We start from the raw sequence: 23521 nt of genomic DNA on the forward strand, positions 1-23521 counted from the left end.
ATAGAATCAATGTCAATATCATATCAACACAGATTTTGTTTTGCTGATATATATATATATATATATATATATATATATGATGTGTCAGGTTTATTGTTCAAAATTGGGAAATCAACGGCATTTCCCTTTAAGCATATCTTCAAAATTCTTAGGAACACTCCTTTGACTATATGAATTATAGTCATATGTTCTAAAAATACTGGAAACAAAAGATTTTGCATTAAAAGCAAACATTATTAATTTTTTTTTTTTTTTTTTTATAGAGGCATGCTTTATTTATTTGTTTTGCTGGTTTCTTTGTTTGTTTTGTTTATACATGCACTGGGTACAGTCAGAAGCGCGGGAGGGTGAGAGAATTCACCAGAGCCAGAGCGGGGAGCAGAGCAGGCAGAAGGACCGAAGTACACTGCTGAGGGGAGCAGCGGGCGGCAGGAGAGGTCTGCGCGCCATGTGGGACCCTCCTCTGGTGGCCGGGGAGCAGCCGGGGATCGAACCAGCGCCGCAGAGGCCGCGCGCAGCTTCGCAACCCAGCGCTCAACCGCTGCGCCACCGGGGAGGCCCAAAAGCAAACATTATTAATTTTAAAACAATATAAACAGTAAGAAAAATGATGATAATACTGTACTATTTTATATAGATTTTGTGAAATATCGAGCAGTAAGTCCTGTACTCTGAATACATAACTTCATTTAATAAAAACTAGTCTTCAGGCAAGCTTTACTATTATTTCTCTTTTAAAGATGAAGAAACTTTCTTATTTAGTATGATAAAATAGGCAGAGGTGCACACACATACACACACACAACATGAAAGCAAGAGAGTTTTTTCTCATTGAACTATACCCCAGGTAGTTGTGGGTGGATCACAAGACTTTCTGAGAATTTCCTCTACATAGCAAACATCCCTACTTATGGTAGGACTGTTGGTTTCCTCTACATATTTTAATGATTCTGTTACTTTCTATTTCATATGCTTCAATGGAAATAATAAAATCTTTGAAACCTGTGCTCATCAAAGCAAAATAAAGAAGGATACATAATAGACAGTCTAATTATTATTATTGACAACAGTGATCTGTATAAAGCAATTGTTTTATCTTTAGACCTCTAATGCTACCTTGATTTATGAAGCAGCCTCTCATGTAAGCTAGAATTCTGCTGAGTCACATCACTGTCATTGGTTCATGATTTTTTGCCTCATAATTTACAAATAGTTGCCACATTGTTTCTATTTTAATGTTGAAACATCTCTTCTTGACTTTCTGAACATTTAACATCTTATAACATTTAATTCACATGATATTACAAATGTTCAATTGTCTTCTTTCTCTTCCCAAATCACAACACCCTACTTATTAGTTACTGCCAAGATAACCCTTTTGGATATTGTGATATAATTTTCAGCTGATAAAGAAACTGCAGTGATTCTTTACAGTTTCCAATTCTAGAGCAAAAGAATACCTACGTAGTCACCACCCTTGTGTTCCATTATCTAGTTATTGATTGTAGCAGATACTCATTTCCAAAGAGTTTTCACACTTATTATAGGACTTAAATTTCATCAGTCCTATAAAAGAAAATGATGAAAATTACAGAGCCTGTCTTAAACATGATACCAAGTCCAAGCACTGAATGGCAGACATATGGCCAACAAAAAGTGTCCTGGTTGTGGATACTTGAATTAGTGGGACTTGACCCCATAAAACAAATACTAAGTGAAAGACCAATGTCTCATTGAAAGGAGGGGAAAAAACCTGTGCAGTTCCTGCATAGCACGTCTGATTTGGAGTAATATGCCCAAGTGACACAGATAGAAGTACAGACAGACGATATCTCATAAGCTCAACTGGTCACTGTTAGATGTCACTCCTTATCACAGCGAAGGGAGTTGTCAGTGTTTTTAAGTAGTGCAGAGACAAGATGGATGGCAAGAAAGGACAGCTGAATTCAAGGAGACCATTCTGTTATTCAAACCAGTAATGGCACATCGAACATTGTAGTGTTCAAAGGAAGAAGACTTTCATGGGACATTGGAAAAGGTCCCTTTTTCAGAGAAGGTTTAATAAAAGTGAGCTGCAGGCACAGGAAAGCATGGGGTTGAATGCCTGCTTCTAGCTTGGACAAGAATAGAAACAATGGTTTTCTATGTGTCTCTTTATAGTTGTCATGATTTTATAATAATTCATGGAAAGGTCTTTTTGTGTCCTTCCCATGGCTGTCCTTAACCAAGCTCTAACTCTCTTGCTCACCTTTATTCAGGAGACTGCAGTAAAGTGACAGTCTGCTCACCAGTAAGGTGTCATTCCAGACACTCTGTATTGTCCTATAAATGTTCAGACAATGCAATCACTGCAATTCCAAAGCTAATAAAAGAAGCTCCCTGCTTCATGGACATAGAGAATCTTGCCTATGTCTGAGAGCAGAGTAGTGGAAGAGACTAAATAAGAAATCATCTAGCACCTTGTTTTTCAAAGGGATCCCTAGACCAGCATTTGGAAATCATGACAGTTTGTTAAAAATGCATAATCGCGGGCCTCCCCCGTGGCGCAGTGGTTGAGCGCTGGGTTGCGAAGCTGTCTGCTGCCTCTGCACAGCCGGTTCGATATCCCGGCTGCTTCCTGGCCACCGGAGGGTCCCACATGGCGCGCAGACCTCTCCTGCCGCCCGCTGCTCCCCTCAGCAGTGTACTTCGGTCCTTCTGCCTGCTCTGCTCCCCGTTCTGCCTCTGGTGAATTCTCTCACCCTCCCACGCTTCTGACTGTATCCAGTGCTTATATAAATAAATAAATAAATAAATCTTTAAAAAAAATGCATAATCCCAAGGCATGTCCAGATATGCCATGTCTGAATCTGTATCTGAACAATATCACCATATTATTCTTGTGCAGATTAAAATTTTGTGAAGTTTTGAAAAAAAGTGGATAATGTGCCTTGACCCTAGGATATTGTTAATTGAGATGGGCTGTTATGCAGATATTGAGAGTCAGAAAAAAAAAAAAAACACAAGAGACTATTTTAATGTGAGACTGTAGCTGAGAAATATGAATATATTCTATTCTTTTAGAAGCACTGAAGTGAATACCCTTAACTATACTACATAAGAGTTCCCCTATGTGCGTGTCCAAGTTACCCTGAAACATACTGCACTTGATGACTGCTTCCAATTGTTTCAGCTTTGGAAAATTAATATAAAAGAAATAAGAAAGATTTGTGGTTACCAGAGGCAGGCTCAGGGGAGGGAATATTGGTCAAGTGGTCAAAAGATACTAAGTTCTAGTTCTAAGATAATTAAGTACTAGGGATGTCCCAGAGCACTAGGGATGCATGAGAGGAGAACGTACACAATGGCAGTTATTAACACCACTGTTTTATACATTTGAAAATTATTACCTAAGTAAACCCTAAATATTTTCATGGTGTGAAGCACTTTTTTCCTTTTTTTTTTTTTTTTGTATATATTATGAGATCCTGGATGCTAACTATCCTGGACATCTTAAACTTATATAAATCTGTATATTGATTATATCTCAATAAACTGGAAAAATTAAAAAAATATTAGATTAGATATCCAAAACAGAGATGGAGCTCTATCACAAAATGAGAAGTAAAGAATCTTGAAGGAGGAGATTTGCTACAAACGAGAAAAAAAAAAATGAACACATGATTTATTACGTAACATTACAGAAGGATATATTGTATCAAGGATTTTTTTTTAATAATTGAAAAGAGCAGGTCAAAATAAATGTACCCTAAGTCTAGGCATTATGACAAACACTTATATGTTCTCATATAGCGTTTGGCTTGCATCAACTCTACACAAGCATAGGTTAATTTCTACAATAAAATGTTCATTACATACAAATTTCCAAGCTGTAACCCAGCAATAACATGAATCATGTTGTGTGACACTATTAAACACTGGAGAGTCAATGGGGAAAAGGGAGATTCTTTCTAATTGTTTCTTTCCCCAGGAGTTGATACTTGTGGGATAAGATTCTAGGGGGAGGTCATTATCATTATTTGTTCCAAATAAGACTCTTAGCACCAATACCCAGAGTATAAAATTATCATATCACATTGATCAAACTTTGCAGAGGGTCATCGACTTCACAGAGATCAGGACCAGTGATTCAAATCATTACCACTTCTAAGGTTTAACCCCCTCGCACCAAGGAGTCCTGCAAGGTTAGTACTCAGAGCTATTTGCCAGCAGCATCAGGATTTGTTTTCCCCTTCAGAGAAATGGAGGAGGAAAATACACAGTGCTACACTTTTGGGCAACAAAAGCGGCATATCTGAATCCCAGTCTTTGATTTGCAAATTTTAGAGCCTTCTGCTCTGACTCCTTCCCAGTATACATGGTGGTGGACATTGTTATTTATCTCTGCCTAGTCTCACTCTAATATTCATACTCTTAATGAGAGAAGGTTCCCTTTTCAACTATCTGTCCCTTCTGAATAAAATCATGGGAAACTCTTCTTTGTTTACTCCTTCCCACTTGGGCAGTATGAGGACTTTGTTCACTTATTTTGAGCCTATGTTAACTTGTCACTAACCCTCTTTCAAAAATTGTGTTAGAAACATATTTTTTGAGAGTGGTTCTGTGTAAGGCATGGTATACTGTGTTTAGAGTCTACTACATAAGAAAAAGTCAATAATGAAAACAAAGTTAAGTGCATAAGCACTGTAAACATAAGAAATGTATTCATGGGTATAAAATAATGGTTTGTTAGCTAGGGTTTTCACTATTAGTTAACTAAAGAATCTAACTATTCAAAAGATTTCATAGAAAAGAGATTATGAGAGAAAGCTAAAGAAACATGATATGTAAAAATGAGTTTACCAAAGTCTCTTTTATGAAATAATCATTTCATACTTGTGGGGACATAAAAAAGAAACTTTTTAATCTTTTTACTAGATGATATGAATCTCTGAATGACAATGAAAATTTTTAAGCTTTGATTGTAGAATATTTGAAAAAAATATTGTTATTGAGGCACCATTGTTTCACCTCCTTGCTAGTTTTAAATCACAATGAAATTGCTTTGAATTTATTTTGGAGACACTGGTAATTTTAGGAAGCTAATATCAGTAAAGAATTCCAAATCTGGATCATGGTATGCATTAATGTAGATGGGAGCAACAGGAAGATATGCCAAGAACAAAAGTTAAAAATTCTAGCCATCAATACAGGAATGAAAATTTTGGTCAAATAAGAGATACAGCCAAGAGAAACTTAACAGATTAAAGTTAAAGTTACACTGACATATATTAAGTTCCTAGTAAGAGTCAGGAAATATATACTATCCACCTTGAGACCTCACTGAACTTCATACAAGAGAGAGGAGATCACTTTTTTATTTCAGATGATTGAAGAGTAAGTGTAATTATCCTAGGTCACATTACAAGTGCATGGTTGCATTGAGCTTTCAATCAACTAATATATACCTTCTATCAGAACCTGTTCGAATTATAAAAAAACATGAAGTATTGGAAATGGAACAGATGTTTAAGATGGTTTATATCTTTAAATAACATCTGCTAAGTAAGTGATTATTCAGGCTCTGCTCAGACATTTATGACAGCAAAATTAGGGTATAATCTCATGGGTGAAATGCTCACCTTTCTGGAGAAACCAAATATTTTTTCCATAATTTCAAGCAATTTGTTTTACTACATTCTCCAGAGACATATGCAATGAGTTAAATGCCATTTAAGTAAAGGAACATTGAGTTAACTGTCAGTCTCACAAGATCATTCAATATGTTAGCAAAATGTTAGTGATTATTCCAGCTATTCTTCATATGACAGATTTCTGGATAGTTTTTCTGAAATTGTCCAGGTTTCTATATCACTTATTATTTAGCCCAAACTGAGAACACTAACATAACTATTGCTTGAGTGTTATGCATTTCCTCTTTCTAGAATCTGCCCATTTTCTTTGCAAACATAAGCTAATGCAGTAAATGGAATATGGAGAAACAAAACAAAGGAACTGGCAAAATCAAATTACAGTAATGAAAACTCCTAGAAATTTCAAAACAAACCCTAGAAATATGACTGCAGAACTAGGCTACTGGAGGGAGATGGAGGACAAGGGTGGGAACAAAATGGGATCAGGTACAATAGAAGGGGTACATTGACATACATTGAAGGGGTATAAACCTATATCCCTAAATCATATGCAGTATTATAAACCATTGTTGCGTCACATAAACAAAGATGCAGTGGACTTAAAAAAATCCCACTGTTAACTGTATTAAGTTTTGCAGATCGCCTAATCCACATCTCCACCATCTTTCAGTTCTATAGAGAGCATGTGCAGAAGACATGATTACTAAAACAAACAAACAAACAAACAAAAAAAGACCTGCATAAATGATACCCAGTGTTGGTCTTCAAAAATCCTTCTCTTAATTTGAGGATATGAATAATTTTCTGACCACTCCCTCTTCATCTGTGTGGTCCACTGCATAGTCCAATCCAGTCCACTGTTCCCCTCACTCCACTGGTGGAATGAAAACATGACCCCAAATCTATTATGACTCCTATGGCTGCCCAGATTAAAAGGGGGGGGGGTTCCTTGGTTGTGGAAAACCTACTGAGGTATAAGTTGCCAAACAGCTATATTCCCGCTTTCTGGGGTAGTAACCCTGAAGGAAGAAAGCTGACATACACCAGGGAGCAAGAATTTCAGGGAAGATATTGGTAGTTGCTCAGTTCTTCAGGTAGCTTGAATTGGGGGTCTAGTAAGGAAAAAAAAAACTCAGACTAACAAAACTATCTTTCACAGACCTATGTATTCTATGCTCATTATTCATAGAGAGCACACAGTACTATTACTTTTCTGAAAAATTCAAATTATTATGCCACTTGATGTTTGATATTAGTATGGATCTCTAGAATATAGCAGGAAAGAAGATTTCTCATAAATAATTGTGGCACAGTTCATTGCAACATTTAAAAGATTCAGAAATGATGTTTTCTCTTAAAGAGTATTACAGTATCTTAGTGTATCTAAATTATAAGGTTATTTGAGTCTGCATTTCCTTCTCTGGTTGAACCTGAAGAATTGGTTGTCCCAGAAGTAGGAAAAACTCAAATGATCTCCGGATTATGAATCTCCTCTGATGAATGATAAAGTGAATAACTTCCTCGTTGTATACACACACACACACACATTCATAGACTCAAAGCCATACACACAGTCCACTCATTTTCTCTTTCATAATTTAGAACCTGCTCAAAGGCTAATGGACCCTGGAAACCACACCACAGTGTCTGAGTTCATCCTGGCTGGACTAACAGGACGTCCTGAACTCCAGCTACCTCTCTTCCTCCTCTTCCTAGGAATCTATGTGGTCACAGTAGTGGGGAACTTGGGCATGATCATGCTGATAGTGCTCAGTTCTCACCTGCACACCCCCATGTACTATTTCCTCAGCAGCCTGTCCTTCATTGATTTCTGTCACTCTACTGTTATCACTCCCAAAATGCTGGTGAACTTTGTGACAGAAAAGAACATCATCCCCTACCCTGAATGTATGGCTCAGCTCTACTTCTTCCTTGTTTTTGGTATCTCAGAGTGTCACATGTTAGCTGCAATGGCATATGACCGATATGTTGCCATCTGCAAGCCTTTGCTTTATAATGTCATCATGACCCCTCGGGTCTGTTTCTGGCTCTCAGCAGGAGTTTATATTTTGGGCATCACTGGGTCAACAATCCACACAGGCTTTATGTTGAGACTCCTATTTTGCAAGGTCAATGTGGTTAACCATTATTTCTGTGACCTCCTTCCGCTCTTGGAGCTATCCTGTTCCAGCATCTACATCAATGAATTGGTGGTTCTAATCTTGAGTACATTTAATCTCCTGTTTCCTATCTTAACCATCCTTGCCTCCTACATCTTCATCCTCTCGAGCATCCTCCGTATCCGTTCCACTGAGGGCAGGTCCAAAGCCTTCAGCACCTGCAGTTCCCACCTCTCAGCTGTTTCTATTTTCTTTGGATCTGCAGCCTTCATGTACCTGCAGCCATCCTCAGTGAGCAACATGGATCAAGGCAAAGTATCTTCTGTGTTTTATACCACCGTTGTGCCTATGCTGAACCCCCTGATCTACAGTCTGCGTAATAAGGATGTTAAATCTGCCCTGAAGAAAATTCTATATTGTAAAAAACATTTGTGAATAGAATTATTATCACAATGTCATATCAAAAACACATCTTTGTTTTGCAGTAGGTTTATTTTGAATATTTTGCAAATTTAGCAGCACCCCCTATATACTACATCTTTAAAATTCCCTCCAGGCCTATGTTGAACCTATATTATAGCTATCATATATAAAGAAATACTGACAAAAGTCAAAGACTTTTGAGTATTAAACCAGTTTTATCTTAATGACAGACATTAAAGACATAAGCAAAACAATTATGCTGATTTTGATTGAAATAGTAGTGATGTATATTAAGATTTTATAAAATATCTAGCAAATGCCCAGCACTTTAAATATAACTTTATTTACTATTTACAGTATTCCTTTAGGGAAAGTCCTACTATTAATTCCTTTCAAAAGATGAAGGAATTCATGCGTGTTTAATCTGCATAAATGAACAAGGACCCCAAATTAGGAAGAAAATGATCACTCTCAGTTAAATTGGGCCCCAGAATCCATAATTTTCCTCATTGACCGCAGGTAAGTGTGGTTATTTTAAACACCCTCAATTACCCACACAGCTGTTACTTTCCTCTCTTTACTTTTCCTCACTTTTATTTCATACTATATATATATAAAAATCAAAATCAACACTTTCATCAAAGCAGAACAAAATGACACATTGCAGAGAATCCAATTATTATACTTGATAGCAATAATTTATAAAAGCACAATATTGGCCTATCTTTATACCAGTGATTCTATAGCTATTTATGAGCAACAGCTCCTCAAATTCAAAAATCCTGCCAGCTTGTATCATTTTTGTGGGGTTCATGCTTGCTTGCGCCATAATTTATAAAGAGTTGCCATTTAATGTCATTCTTCTGTTTAAAACATTTCTCCTGTGTAGACAGAATAGAAACAATGGCCTCGAGAGGCATTTAATAGTTTGCATGATTGTATAATTATTTATGCAAAGGCCTGTTTGTGTCCTTTCCATGGCAGTCCAAGCTCTAAGTCTCTGGCTCATTTCTTTCATTCAGCCTATGAAGTGATAGTCAGTCAGTCTGCTCACCAGTAAGGGGGCCTTCCAGACACATAGTATTTTCCTAAAAACATTTAGCATCCTGCAGCCACTGCAATTCCAAAGTTAAAAGAAGCTTCCTGATGGACAGAGGGAAACTTGCTTAAATCTAAGTGAAAAATAGTGGAAAAAATTCTAAACAAGAGATCCTCTAACACCTTGTTTCTCAAAAGGGTCCCCACAGACCAGCAATACTGGAAAAATCTACGAATTTGTTAAAAATGCCATACCTGGATTTACTAAATAGACTCCACATTTGAAGAAGATTCCCATGGTACTCCTCAGTCTATTACATAGTTTGGTTTAACTGATATATTGTGCAGCCAGGACCCTGAGGTTTTTTAAGTCTCTGGGATTTCAATATGCAGCTATGATTGAGAAACACTAATTTAACCCATTGAAGGAACTGACCCTAATATATTTAGCCATAATTTATATGGGCTTCCTGATGTGAGTATCCAATTTACCTTGAATCATACTGTAAGCTAAGACTGCTTCCAATTGTTTCAACTTGGGGGCGGGAGGGGAAAGTGAATGTGTATAAGAAAGAGGAAGAAATAAGGGACACCAGTGCCTAATAAAATATTTTCTTTAAACATGCAATTTTGCGGGGGCCTCCCTGGTGGCACAAGGGATTAAGGCTCAGCACTATGAAGCTATCAGCAGCTACTGCAGCACACCAGGGAGCTGACCCACATGGCACAGCAGACCTCTCCTGTCTCACCGGCTGTTCACCTCAACAGTTTATTTCAGTAGATACAACTGTTCTGCTCCCCACTCTGTCTCTGGGAATCCTCTCTTCCCCCGCACCTCTGGCGTATACTGCAGTTCTTTTAAGCATAAATACATAAATTTTTTAAAAATATGCAATTTTTCAGAGTATCCTTATTAGTGAAGAGCTAAAAATGAAAATACTATATTTTGAATTCTTATCCCAGCAATTCCAGTGTCCAATTTTAAAGAGATTTGGCTTTTAAAACAACTCTACTACCTATCTATACATGAAATAAATTAAGCTTTTTTTTTGTACAAGGGTAAGTGGTAAATTTAGTATTTTAAAAAGCAGCTCACTTAACAGTAAAATAACTTGCTAGGGTGTTTCCTGATTATTTAAAATCTTCTGTTCACACTGTGGACTGTGAATCAGAATCACTGGCTGGGAGCTTGTAAGAAATATGGAATCTCAACCCCCTTCAGAACTTCTTGACCCAGAATCTGCATTTGAAATAATTCCAGTTATCACTGTGCATAACTCTTTATCACTAATTGATAAGGTCAGGCTTGACAAAGAATCCCTTTTTCTGAAGGAAGAAGTTAGTAATGGGAAGTGTCAATGCAATTGCTCCTGCTCTCAAGAGAAACAGAAATCCTTAGAGAGTATTTAGCACCTTGTTCAGAGTCCAGCAATCAGAACTGCTCTGGGGACTGTGAAAGGTGAGGATGTTTGCTACCCTGAAGTTGGAGAAACACACACCAAAATTTACCCTTGGAGATGTTGACGTGTGAATCAGATGGTCTTCAAAAGTGCCTCTGAGACGGGACTGTGCCTGTCTTTTCAGCACTCAAGATAGCAGAAATTTAGGGACCTATGACTCCCCAAAATTAAAATCAGCACTTTTTTTCCCTCCAAGTCAGAGAGAGCAAATTGTAAATAGAACTCGGCATTGAGATTTCCAGAACCAGAAAGGTGAGTGTTCATTTTATAATTTTGATGTGAGACTATTACATCTTACATCTGGAAGAAATCACATTAGTAATTCAGCAATTATGCCTCCATACCTTCATTCATTCACTTAAATATTCATTTACTCCTAATATTTTTAAAACATTTTATGATATGATGGATGTATGCTGTTTGCTTGGCATATAGAGATTAAGTCTGATTTGGTCCATAGTCTGGCTTGTAGTGCAGTTTAAATAGTAAACTATGCTGTTTTAAAATGATAGTTTTTTGATAATGTAATAAGATAGTCTAGATGATTACAAGGAATTGGAGATTCTTTCCATGATGATTTTAATTTTAAATGTGAATGGAAAATCAAAAATATTTGGCAAATGAAAAGACAAATGGAATTCATTATTTCTTGTGAATACAAGAGCAAATAAAACTTCAGACAGCTGAGAGAATGTGGCATATTGCAAAACTGAAAAGTTTCTCAACTTGAAAATAAAGTCTCTGAATTTGAAAGGAACCAAATGTGAACAAAGTCAGGAGATTAGCAAGAGGTGTGGATACTCATACTTGATCCTAAAAGGTATGAAAGAAACCCTTTCTCTAGTGTCCCTGAAAGTGTTCCTTCATTTGGCTTATGGTTGGGTATATTCGCTGATTAAGAATAGTTAATTCTGTTTCAAATAACTCAAATTTTTAAAATATTTTCTCATGTATTTGGGTGTATTTTTAGATCTTTCAAAGTCCATACATAAAGTCTCTTTACCCTTTAGTTTCCTTATGATACCTGCTAATTTTCCCATTACCTTCAAATATTTTCCAAGTTTTTCCAATCACAACAACCCATAACTAAACAGACCATGACAGATGCAATTTAAGAGTAGCACAAGCCTTTCTAATGCAATGACACACATTGAAGTCATAGTATTTGTTGTATGTCTTAGGGCTACACTACGTGTGACCATGGAACCCAAAGGCTTACCCCCACTCCCTCAAAGGATAAGAAGACAAAGCCCTCAGCACCTTCACGATCCATTCATAGTAATCTAATTTCATGGAACTCTAGTTGGAAAGCTATATTAATGATCTTCTAGGAATTATTAACGATCAAAATTAGACACTGTTTTTCTGTAAGTTCAATCTGAAACGACAGGGTTTTCCTATGCTAAAATCAGGTATAACTGTAAGCATTGTACATTAGGGAGATATTCTAAAAGAAAAGGAGTTGAAGTCTAAGTTTATCCACAGCAGAAAGAGCTCAGAATTCTAACATTCTATAGATCCAACATAACGCATTTGTAAAAACAAACATGGCTATAAAATCAAAAAGAAATTGATAAGTCAAAACTCTGTGGAAGACTTCAATATATGTGTATATGTGTGTATATGTTTATCTGTGTATATATATGTATATGTCACTAGGCAAAAAAAATCACTATGAATGTAAAAAGGTGAACAGTATAATGAATGGATTGCATTTATTAAATATATATGACCCTGAAGGTAGTCAGATAAATGAAATAAGACAGAGAACGACAAATGCCATATGGTCTCACTTATATTAGAATAATTAAAAGAGAAAAAAATAACTCTCAGATACTGAGAAGAGTCTGGTGTTTGCCAAAAGGTAGATGTGGTAGATGAAATGGGTGATGGGATCAGAAAGTACAAACTTCCAGTTGTAAAGTAAATAAATCATGGGAATATAATGTGTTATGAACTAGCTTAAAAGTAATTTTGTAGGGCCTCCCCGGTGGCGCAGCCATTGAGCGCTGGGTTGCAAAGCTGCCCGCGGCCTCTGTGGCGCCGGTTCGATCCCCGGCTGCTCCCCGGCCACCGGAGGAGGTCCCACATGGCGCGCAGACCTCTCCTGCCGCCCGCTGCTCCCCTCAGCAGTGTACTTCGGTCCTTCTGCCTGCTCTGCTCTCCACTCTGGCTCTGGTGAATTCTCTCACCCTCCCGCGCTTCTGACTGTACCCAGTGCTTGTATAAATAAATAAATAAATCTTAAAAAAAAAAAAAAAGTAATTTTGTAAAGATTCTATGTACCCCTAAAAAGAATGTGTGACCCAAGGAGACAACTTGCATCCCAAAGAATCCCCTGGTCAGACCGTGCCTTGATTCTATGAATCAAGTTCACCTGAATGAACTCTGACAAATGCATCCAATGCACACTGGACAACCCAATATCTCAATAATTATGTGACATATTTGTATCATCCTTAAAGTTTCTTTCATGTCCTTTCTCAATATTCTCCCATGACCCACTGCAGTCAACACTGACCTCATTCCCATCACTGTAGTTTAGTTCTGTTTTTCTAGAACTTCATATAAATGAAGTTGTGCAATGCAGATTCTTTTATGCCTGGCTTTTTATACTCAACATGATCTTTATTAAGTTAAACTATGTTGTTGCATGTTCAGTGATACTGATTTTTATTTATGAGTAGTACTCCATGCTGCAGATGCAAGTAATTTATCTAGTTGAATATGAGAGTTATTTCCAGTTTTGGGTTGCTAGTGAAAAAACTTCCACTATACTTGTACCAATAACTTGGTACAAGTTATTGCGTAGACATTTGTAGAAATGTCTACATTTCTCTTGGATAAATACTGAGGCACAGAATTGCTAGATTTTATTGTAAGTGTATTGGAGTTTTTCTAGGAAATCGCCAAAGAATTTTCCAAAGTGTTTAGACAATTTCACATCTTCTTCACCAGCAAGTGATAGGTCATTATGGTTTCACTGCAGTTTTCATTACCATGATGAATAATGTACTTATTAATTATTCTTTTATCCTCTTCTGTAATGTATCATTTTAAAGTTCTTCAGGTTCTTGTAATATCAGTACTATATATTTTGGATTAAAATCCTTAGATATCAGTATTGCCTATAGCTTGCCTTTAATTTTCTAAGGATGTTTTTAGAAGAATAATTTTTAATTTGCATAAAACAATTTAGCAGTGTTGTATGGATAGCTGTTGTGTGTACATCCCAAAAAATCTCAGACTCCTTTAACATATTAAAGGCATACTTTGGTGTTATGTTTCAGTATTTTCAGTTTATCTTTTATTTTATATTTAAGATTTGGTTCATGTTTATTTTTGATGAGCTATTAAGTACAATATTTTAGATTTTCTGTTTAATCTTTATTTTTATTCAAGTTGAATTCATTTGGAATTTCATTCATTTGTATTTAAGTAATGATAATCTGCTTACTACTTAACAGAATAGGAGACTACATTTATGATTCTATAGCCTTAATTTTATGGCAGTTTTCATGTTGTCTTAATTAATGAAAGATAAGAGCTAAAAGGAAAGGTTTAAACATTATATTATAGATTTTGCATTTAAAATATGTAATTATCCCTTATTACCAATTGATAACATGATGCAAGAAACAACAACTACTATGATGATCATCATTTCTGGAGTATTAACCTCTGCTAAATAATAAGGTTTTTTTTTATAGACTTACCCAAGTCTATAAATGATGTTTGTAAAGGATGGGTGTGACTGTTAACCCAGGCACTTGGAATTGAAAACCTTCACGCTTAAAACTATTCATGCTTCTCTCAAGCAAAGGCAGAAGTATTTGTTCTCAGAGCTACAAACTTTCTCACCCTGTACAATCCAGCCATCCCATTACATTATCAATATATAATTATATTGATATGTTACATATTGTAAATTAATGTATATAACATATTGTATATATTAATATTATATATTAAAAACTTGAATTCTCACTGAGAAAACAAAGTTTCTGATTTTCATTTAAAAGTTCCAAAAGTCTAGCAATGATATGTCTCTTTTCATTGCTGGTGGATTCACTGCTAATTAATAAAGAACCCTGCACTTGAATAGGGCTGACTCTCTCCAGGCTGCCCTAAGCCAGCTTATGTCCTTTTCAAAGGCTTCTTTAACTTTTTGGTTCTGCAAACACACTTCAGGAAAAATTTAATTAAGGATGACAAAAATGTTGAACATAGGCGGTCTCTCCTCAAAAAATGTATAACGATCATTATGGATGATACATTTTTTATGAAATAATTTAATACATCTGCAGGAAAGTATACATATTTAAATTAAGATACTATTATATAGGTAACTTCAGTCAGAATTAAAAAAGACTATCAAAGGGAATATATAAACAGTTAATCTTTATCTGGGGTAACTTTTATAAAATGGGAAATAAAGGCAATGTTTCCAAAAACTATCTTTCTCTCTCTTCTTCAGAAACATCTGGAGAACAATGGTAAGACAAAATCACACCACAGTGACTGAGTTCAGCCTGGCTGGGCTAACAGGACATCCTGAACTCCAGCTACCTTTCTTCCTCCTCTTCCTAGGAATCTATGTGGTCATGATGGTGGGAAACCTGGGCATGATCATGCTGATAGGGTTCAGTTCTCACCTACACACCCCCATGGACTATTTCCTCAGCAGCCTGACCTTCATAGATTTCTGCCAATCACGACTGTTACCCCCAAAATGCTGGTGAACTTCGTGGCAGAGAAGAACATCATCTCCTACCCTGAACGCATGACTCAGCTCTACTTCTTCCTTGTCTTTCCTATTTCTGAGTGCTACATGTTGGCAGCTATGGCCTATGACCGCTATGTTGCCATCTGTAGTCCCCTGCTCTATGTCATCATGTATTATCAGGCTTGTCTATCACTGATTTTTGGAGTATATGTTATAGGTTTGGTTTGTTCATTTCTTCACACAGGCTTCATGCTTACGATTCATTTCTGTAAATGTGATGTCATCAATCATTATTTCTGTGATCTTCTTCCCTCCTAAAGCTCTCCTGTTCAAGTACCTATATCAATGAATTACTGATTCTCTCTGTTGGTTCACTTAACATCTTTGTCCCAACCCGGACCATCCTTAACTCCTATGTCTTCATCATTGCCAACATCCTCCGCATGCGTTCCACTGAGGGCAGGTCTAAAGCCTTCAGCACCTGCAGTTCCCACATAATGGCAGTTGTGATCTTTTTTGGATCTGGTGCATTCATGTACCTGCAGCCTTCATCTGTCAGTTCCATGGACCAAGGAAAAGTGTCCTCTGTCTTTTACACTATTATTGTGCCCATGCTAAACCCTCTGATCTACAGCCTGCGGAATAAGGATGTCAATGTTGCTATGAAGAAAATGATAGAATATCCTCATGATTAGAAATAATGTGAATGTGAAGGGACTCCCTGGTGGTGCAGGGGGTTAAGCACCGCACTATGAATCTGCAGCCTCTGCAGCATGAGATCGATCCCAGGCCTGCCAGGGAGCAACTCACATGGTAAGGTAGACCTCTCCTGTCTCGCCCACTGCTCCCTTCAGCAGTGTGTTTCGGTCAGTCTGCCTGTTCTGTTCCCCAGTCTGTCTCTGGTGAATCCTCTCACCCCCCACATCTCTGGCCTGTGCCCCAGCTCTTATATGCATAAATAAATACATCTTAAAAAAACCAAACAAAACAAAAAAAGAAATGATGTGAAGATGGTTTATTAGCTCTAAGTCATTGACTATTACTCTGTATGAATTGCTATGTTTCATAATAGTCAATTTGCCAACACTTTTTCTATTTAGATAGATCTAGTAGTAACTATTATTTCTTATTTTCAGGTCCTTTTTGATGTTATATATCTCCAGATTTTTCTCTTATAAGTATCACTGAGACACAGATTAGAAGAACTATTAAAGGGTGATACAAATACATGGACTGACTAACGCTATCACCACCACCTTTCCTCATTTTCTTCCATAAAATTGATAAAAAGAAATCTCAATCATAATGAAAGAGCCATCTTTCAACATTGATTACCAACTTCCTGTCTTCTATATGGGCAGAAAACAACATATTCATAGCAATAGGATGACTATAGTCTCTTTTTCTAGTTTGGGGCATTAACTCTACATTGAAAGTCTTTTTTTCCCTTATCCTATACCTCCATTTATATTATTTGCCTGGATTATTTCTTCTGTCACTCAGAAATCTCATTAGAACTAAACCAAAATGAAAAATTCAAGTTAAGAACACATTCATGTGGTGTGATATCATTTACAGAAACTGCATGCTCCTCATGAGAGGCTGCAAAACTGAACCTCAATTACCAATAATGTCACCTCAACATTACTCTCAAATATTGGTTCCTTCTTAATCTCACTGGGGCCAAATTAGTGAATAGTACATTAAATGAAGAAAGTTAAGCCCCCATCTTGTAGTCCTGTAAGCAATACTAAGTAAATAAAGTCAAAGACAAATACTATATAAATACTATATAGTATAGACAAATACTATGTATTAACACTTAGATATGAACTCTAAAAAAAGCAAAATTTATAGAAACAAGGGAGGTAGTTACCAAGAGTGGCAGTTACACCCAAAAACCACCAAACAAGAGTAGTGGTCATTGGGGGAAGCAGGGAGGTATTTATAAAAGATGACAATTGTCCATTTATAAGATGAACTAATTTGGGGATATAGTTAATAACATGGTGTTTATAGTTAGTAATATTGCATTATGTAAGTTTCTAAGAGAGTAGATTTGAAAGGTTCTTACCACAAAGAAGAAATGCTAGTTATGTGATATGACAGTGTTAGCTAACACTGGAGTATTGATGGTGGTAACCAATTTGAAATTTGACAATGGCAATCAATTTGCTATATTTAAATTGCATAAATCAAAGCATAGAACACCTTTATCTTAAACAATGGTTATGCCAATTTTATCTTAAAACTAGAAAAAAGATGAATTTGACAAACAAAAATCTACTGTAATTTTATCTCAATGATAAAACATTCAATGAAAATGCATAATGAAACATTAAATACAATTTTAATTCCAAAGAAATATTTCAGTGTTTATGGAATAATAAAATAATCTGTCAAACACATATGCCTTTACATCTTTTCTCAAAAATTCTGTTTTGATTTTAGAGGCAAGTAAGTACTCATTTTTCCTGGTTAAATTAATTAAGAACTTCTCAGAGAAGTAAAGAAATATCTAGCCGACAATTTTATTCTGCTCCCCTGGTAAATGTTTCAAGCATTACTATTTTATGAGAATTTCATGGTAGACCAATACATTTAGATGAAGTCAGTAAAAATAAAACCTTTGAAATACTTTTTGAAAATCACTGAACTATCAATTTATTAAAAAAAATTCCATGTCAGTATTGGTTGTACTCCACATATATCTTGAAATTATTGGTTAAAAACTTTGAAATCTTACACACAAAGGTTATTTTCCCTTATTTTCTACTTCTCTCCTATGGGAAATCACTTTAGAAAATTCTTTTAGTATCTTTAAAAATTCCTCAAATTTGGAACTTTGAATTAACATATCATAAAATTTACTGGAACAATATGAGTATCTATGATATCCATGTTTCCAATCTCTATCCTTGCAATAACAACAAATCACACCTTGTGACACTATTAAACACTGGGAGTCAATGGGGAAAAAAAGGAGATTCTAATTGTTTCTTTTCCCAATGGCTGATACTTGTGGGACAAGATTCTAGTGGGATATCATTATCATTATTTGTTCCTAGTCAGACTCAGCACCAGTACCCAGAGTATAAAATAGTCATGTTAACCAAACTTTACACTTCACCTTCACTGGGACCAGAATCAGTGACTCAATATTATTGCCATGGAGACTTTTAGGCCATGACCCCCTCACCACCAAGGAGTCCAGCAAGGTTAGTACTCAGAACACTCCACCAACAGCATCAGAAATTTTTTCCCCTTCAGAGAAATAGAGGGGAGAAATAAACAGCACTCAATTAAGTGGGAAGTAAAGGAGTATATCTGAAACTCATTCCTTGATTTTGAAATTTTAGACTCTTCTTTCAGAGTTCCCTTCATGTGCATGTGCTTATTTATCTGTCTACCTATTTTCACTTCAATAGTCATCCTATTATCTACCTGTCCCCTGCTAAATAAAATTCATGACAAGCATGTCTATGTTTACTTGTTTTGACCAAGACAATGAGAAAGCTTTATTCCCTTATTTTGAGTGCATGTCAACTTATCACTAACCTTCTGTCAACAATTGTATTAAAGACATGTATATTTTGAGATTGGGTTTATAAAAGGCACTGTGTCATGTACTGTTTTGATTTACAGCCTTAGCAAAAATAAAAAAAACAGTAAGTGCCACAGAATTAAGGACACTTAATGTAATGATAAAAAATGTACTCGTAGGCACAAGTAGATGGTGTTCTGAGCTGGGGTTTTCATTACTAAAGCCTTAACAAAGAACCTTAGCTATTAAAGAGATTTTTATAGGCTAGAGGAGAAGAATGATAGAAAAGTTAAAAAAATACATGATTGAAATAAATGCTGTTTTGTGACACAACTAATTATATGGTACTTTTTGGCACATTAAAGAGAAAGCATCTCTTTATGTTGTGAGATAAAAATCTTTCATTAGAGTGACAAATCACTTGCTTATATTTTACTAGAGATCCTGGAATGTAATGATAATTTTAGGAAGTTGCTATTCAATTAAAAATTCCAAATCTCTGTTAATGTACGTACTTATGTAGAATGAAGCAGCAAGAGGATGTGCTAAGGAAAGATCTTTAGGAAAGTGTTCATCTAATAAAAGGAAGATCAGAGAGATATTTAGTAGATAAAAATTAAAATAACACTGGCACTCAAGAATTCTATCAAGAGTCAGAAACTGTGTAAAACACCTTGAGGGCTCCTTTAACTTAATTTTCACACAAGACAGATACCATCATTTTTGTTTTTCCTATTGGTAGAGAGTGGGTCTAATTATCTCAGGTTACACAAACCTATGGCATTGGGATTTTAACCCGCTGGACCTACTGGACTTAAGAAGTCATGAAATGTTGAAAAGTGGAAGAGATGTTAAGATAATTTAATTTCTCCACCCATCAGATGCTTATGCCCTTGAAAAGACCTTGTAAGTAACTGATTATTCAGACTCTGCTCTGACATTTCTGACTATAAAATCAGGGCATGTCTGATGGGTGAAATGTTGGCCTTTGTAGAGAAATCAAATATTTCTCGCCCTAGTTTCAACAGTTTCCTAGTTTACAGCTTACTAGTTTTACTTCACTCTCTTGGAGAAACATGTCATGAGTCTGATACCTCTTAAATAAAGCATTATGTTGATCACTGTGATAACTACCATGTGTTACACGAATTTTTACTTTGTTAGCACAAAACCTCAGTTATCTCAGCCATTCTTCAAATGGCAGACTTCTGGATCATTTTTCTGAAATTGTCCACATTTTCTGCAACACATAAATTACAAAATGAAAACACTAAACCAACTATTGCTGATTGTTGTTTAAGAATGTGGATTTCCAATTTTAATACTTTGCTCTTTTATTTTGAAAATATAAAGATAAAGTCGTCTACTTTAAAACAGCAATGTTGACGATATCACACTAAAAAAAAATTTCTAATTTCATACTGCATGTGCTCTACCAATGTAAATCTCCAATGTTTTAAATTCTATAGAAAGCACACACAAAATACAGGATTATCAATAAAAGACCAACAAAACTGATACCCAGCATTTGTCTTCAAAAACTTTTCTCATATTTGGGGAATAGAAATAGTTTTCTGACTTCCACATCTTCAAACATGCACTAGAAGTTGCACAGGCAAATCATAGTCTACTCTTGCCTGGCTACTGTGGTGGACTATGTGGCACTAACTGAGGCCATTATATTATGGCCTCTGGGATGATTCATATTAGAAGGGAGGGCAATTGCTTAGAAATGCTTGAGATAGCCACATGATGTGTGCCAAGTGGTTAAATTTCTGCCTCTGGGTGGTAGACTTTGTGAAGGTGCTGGAACAAGCAGGACCACAAAATCACAGGAGTTGCCCTGTACTTCAGCCATTTCAGTGGGGTATTTCAGGACAGAAAATAGCACACATTAATACAGTGGGGAATATAGTGGAGTTTATACAGATAATGATTTATAATGCTGTCCATCTACTTCATAACACTACGAACCATGATACTTCATTAAATTTCTAAACAGAGCAGAGCAACATCACTCTTTTCAATGACTTAAGTGCCCCATCTTCATTAGTTACAGAAAGCACACACTATCAGTTATTCTCAGCAAAATGAAAGAGTCATGCTATTTGACATGGATGATACTAACATATCCATATAGGGTATGGGAGGAAAGAAAAGGTCCTCAGACCTTACAGTAGAAATAATGTTTGTGACTGACTTAAAAATGCCAGATTTACGGCTTTCTCTGAAAATGAGTGAAATAACTTAATTTTAGGGTTCTTGAAGTCTATAATGTCTTTTGTGACTCAGAAAAAGTCATGGGTACCAGAAGCAAGAGAAGATTCAAGTGATCCCTGCATTGTCAATCTCCTCTGAAGAGGGACTAAGTAGAGTCTCTACAGCATTACTTTGTCAACAAGCACATGTCATCTCTCTCATACATGTTTACACACACACACACAGTCTCTCTCACTCTCTCTCTCTCTCTCTCTCTCTCTCTCTCTCTCTCTCACACACACACACACACACACACACACTCATACAAGTACTAATTTGTTTGCTTTTCTCAAACTTAGAACCTGCTGAGAGGATAATGGACCCTGGCAATCACTCCATGGTGACTGAGTTCATCCTGGCTGGGCTAACAGAGCAGCCAGAACTCCAGCTGCCCCTCTTCTTCCTCTTCCTAGGGATCTATATGGTTTCAGCAGTGGGGAACCTGGGCATGATCATACTGATAGGGCTCAGTTCAAACCTGCACACCCCCATGTACTATTTCCTCAGCAGCCTGTCCTTCATTGATTTCTGCCAATCCACTATCATTATTCCCAAAATGCTGGTGAACTTCGTGGCAGAGAAGAACATCATATCCTACCCTGAATGCATGACTCAGTTCTATTTCTTTGTCATTTTAGCTATTGCAGAGTGTCACATGTTAGCTGCAATGGCCTATGACCGCTATGTTGCCATTTGTAAACCCTTGCTTTATAATGTCATCATGACTCCTCAGATCTGCTTCTGGCTCTCAGCAGGAGTTTTTATTTGGAGCGTCATTGGATCTGCAATCCACACAGGATTAATTTTGAGACTCTATTTCTGTAAGATGAATGTGATTAATCATTATTTCTGTGACTTTCTTCCACTCTTTGGGATCTCCTGCTCCAGCATCTATATCAATGAATTGCTGCTTCTTATCTTAAGTGCATTTAATATTATGTTTCCTGTCTTAACCATCCTTTCCTCCTACATCTTCATCATCTTCAGTATCCTCCGCATCCGCTCCACTGAGGGCAGGTCCAAAGCCTTCAGCACCTGCAGTTCCCACATCTTAGGTGTTGCTATTTTCTTTGGTTCCTTAATATTCATGTATCTTCAGCCATCATCTGTGAACTCCAGTGGCCAAGGGAAAGCATCCTCGGTTTTATACACCATCATTGTGCCGATGCTGAACCCCCTCATCTACAGCCTGAGAAATAAGGATGTCATAGTTGCCCTAAAAAAAATTCTGCAATTTAGAAAACGTTCATGAATAGAATCAGCGTCATATCAGAAAATTCCTTTTGCTGATATATGTGATGGATTAGGTGCATTCCTTAATTTTTTTAATTCCATGACACTTTTCTATATAGCCTATATGTAAAAAGTCTTCTCCAAGTTACTTTCTTTGAACTTAGAGTGTATTGTTTGTGTATGGAGTATTACTAAGAATAAAATAAAATACTCCACAGGATTAAATGATCTATAGATTTTATTTTTAATAATGACGCAAATAACAATGAGAAAAATAGGTTATGATGTTAATCATGATGATAGGAACCTACATTGCAAAGTTTTAAAAAATATCAAGCTTTTAAAAGGATAACTGTAATATTTCTAGTATTTCCTCAAGGCAAGAACTGTATTATTTTCCAGTTAAAGATGAAGAAATTGAGCTCATTTCATTTGCATAAAACCCCAAGATCCTACTCATAATGAATCTACAGCTTAGCAAGTTTCAGTCTGGGATCCACAATTTTAGTTAAAGTGGTTCTTGGGTTCCAGGAACTAGTGGGTAGTTCTATACACTTCTTAAGATCTGTCTCCTATGTGTCACACTCCCCCGGTTACATATATGGCCATGCTACTTTCCACTAGATGGTACCAATATTGCTTTCCCTTCCATTTCATGTGTTAAAATGAAAATAATCACAATCTTTCACTCTTGTACACATTAATGCAAAAATAGAATGAAAATGAAAACTCATTATAGAGTCTCATGACAGGGACTCAAATTATTATAGTTGACAGTAATTATATATATATATATACACACACACACACACACACACGTAATAAACCATATTGTCTTATCTCTATACCAGTAATATTATTATTATTTGTGGAACAACTCATCCTGTAAGTCACAATACCTACACAACTGTACTCTTTTATGTGACTCATGCTCTTTTCCCCATAATTTACCTATAGTTGTTATTTCAGGTTAATTTCATTTTAAGACATCTCTTTTCTCCCCGGTGTTATTGCATATCTACTTCTGGGCAGATATTTTACAACTATGAATTCACATGATATTCTAAATACTTATTTCTTCTACC

General features: G+C 36.2%; 2 protein-coding genes and 1 pseudogene across 2 annotated transcripts; all 3 read left to right on the top strand.

The window, feature by feature from the left end:
- Positions 1 to 7252: 7252 nt before the first annotated feature.
- Positions 7253 to 8188, top strand: LOC119239916 (putative olfactory receptor 8G3). The gene has a single exon (XM_037504308.1). The coding sequence runs from the start codon at positions 7253 to 7255 to the stop codon at positions 8186 to 8188; it is 936 nt and encodes a 311-aa protein (XP_037360205.1).
- Positions 8189 to 15167: 6979 nt separating this feature from the next.
- LOC119242107 (olfactory receptor 8G1-like) lies at positions 15168 to 16095 on the top strand (annotated as a pseudogene).
- A 5403-nt stretch (positions 16096 to 21498) lies between these two features.
- LOC119239917 (putative olfactory receptor 8G3) lies at positions 21499 to 22455 on the top strand. The gene has a single exon (XM_037504309.1). It carries the CDS (start codon positions 21520 to 21522, stop codon positions 22453 to 22455), a length of 936 nt encoding a protein of 311 aa, XP_037360206.1. The 5' UTR covers positions 21499 to 21519.
- The last annotated feature ends 1066 nt before the right edge of the window (positions 22456 to 23521 follow it).

The sequence above is a fragment of the Talpa occidentalis genome, unplaced genomic scaffold, assembly GCF_014898055.3.
Source record: "Talpa occidentalis isolate TD23 unplaced genomic scaffold, MPIMG_talOcc4v2.1 talOcc4.12, whole genome shotgun sequence".
Classification (NCBI taxonomy): domain Eukaryota; kingdom Metazoa; phylum Chordata; class Mammalia; order Eulipotyphla; family Talpidae; genus Talpa; species Talpa occidentalis.

Coding starts and splice junctions, on each gene's coding strand:
- LOC119239916 (XM_037504308.1), top strand. CDS start 7,253: ATGGACCCTGGAAACCACACCACAGTGTCTGAGTTCATCCTGGCTGGA.
- LOC119239917 (XM_037504309.1), top strand. CDS start 21,520: ATGGACCCTGGCAATCACTCCATGGTGACTGAGTTCATCCTGGCTGGG.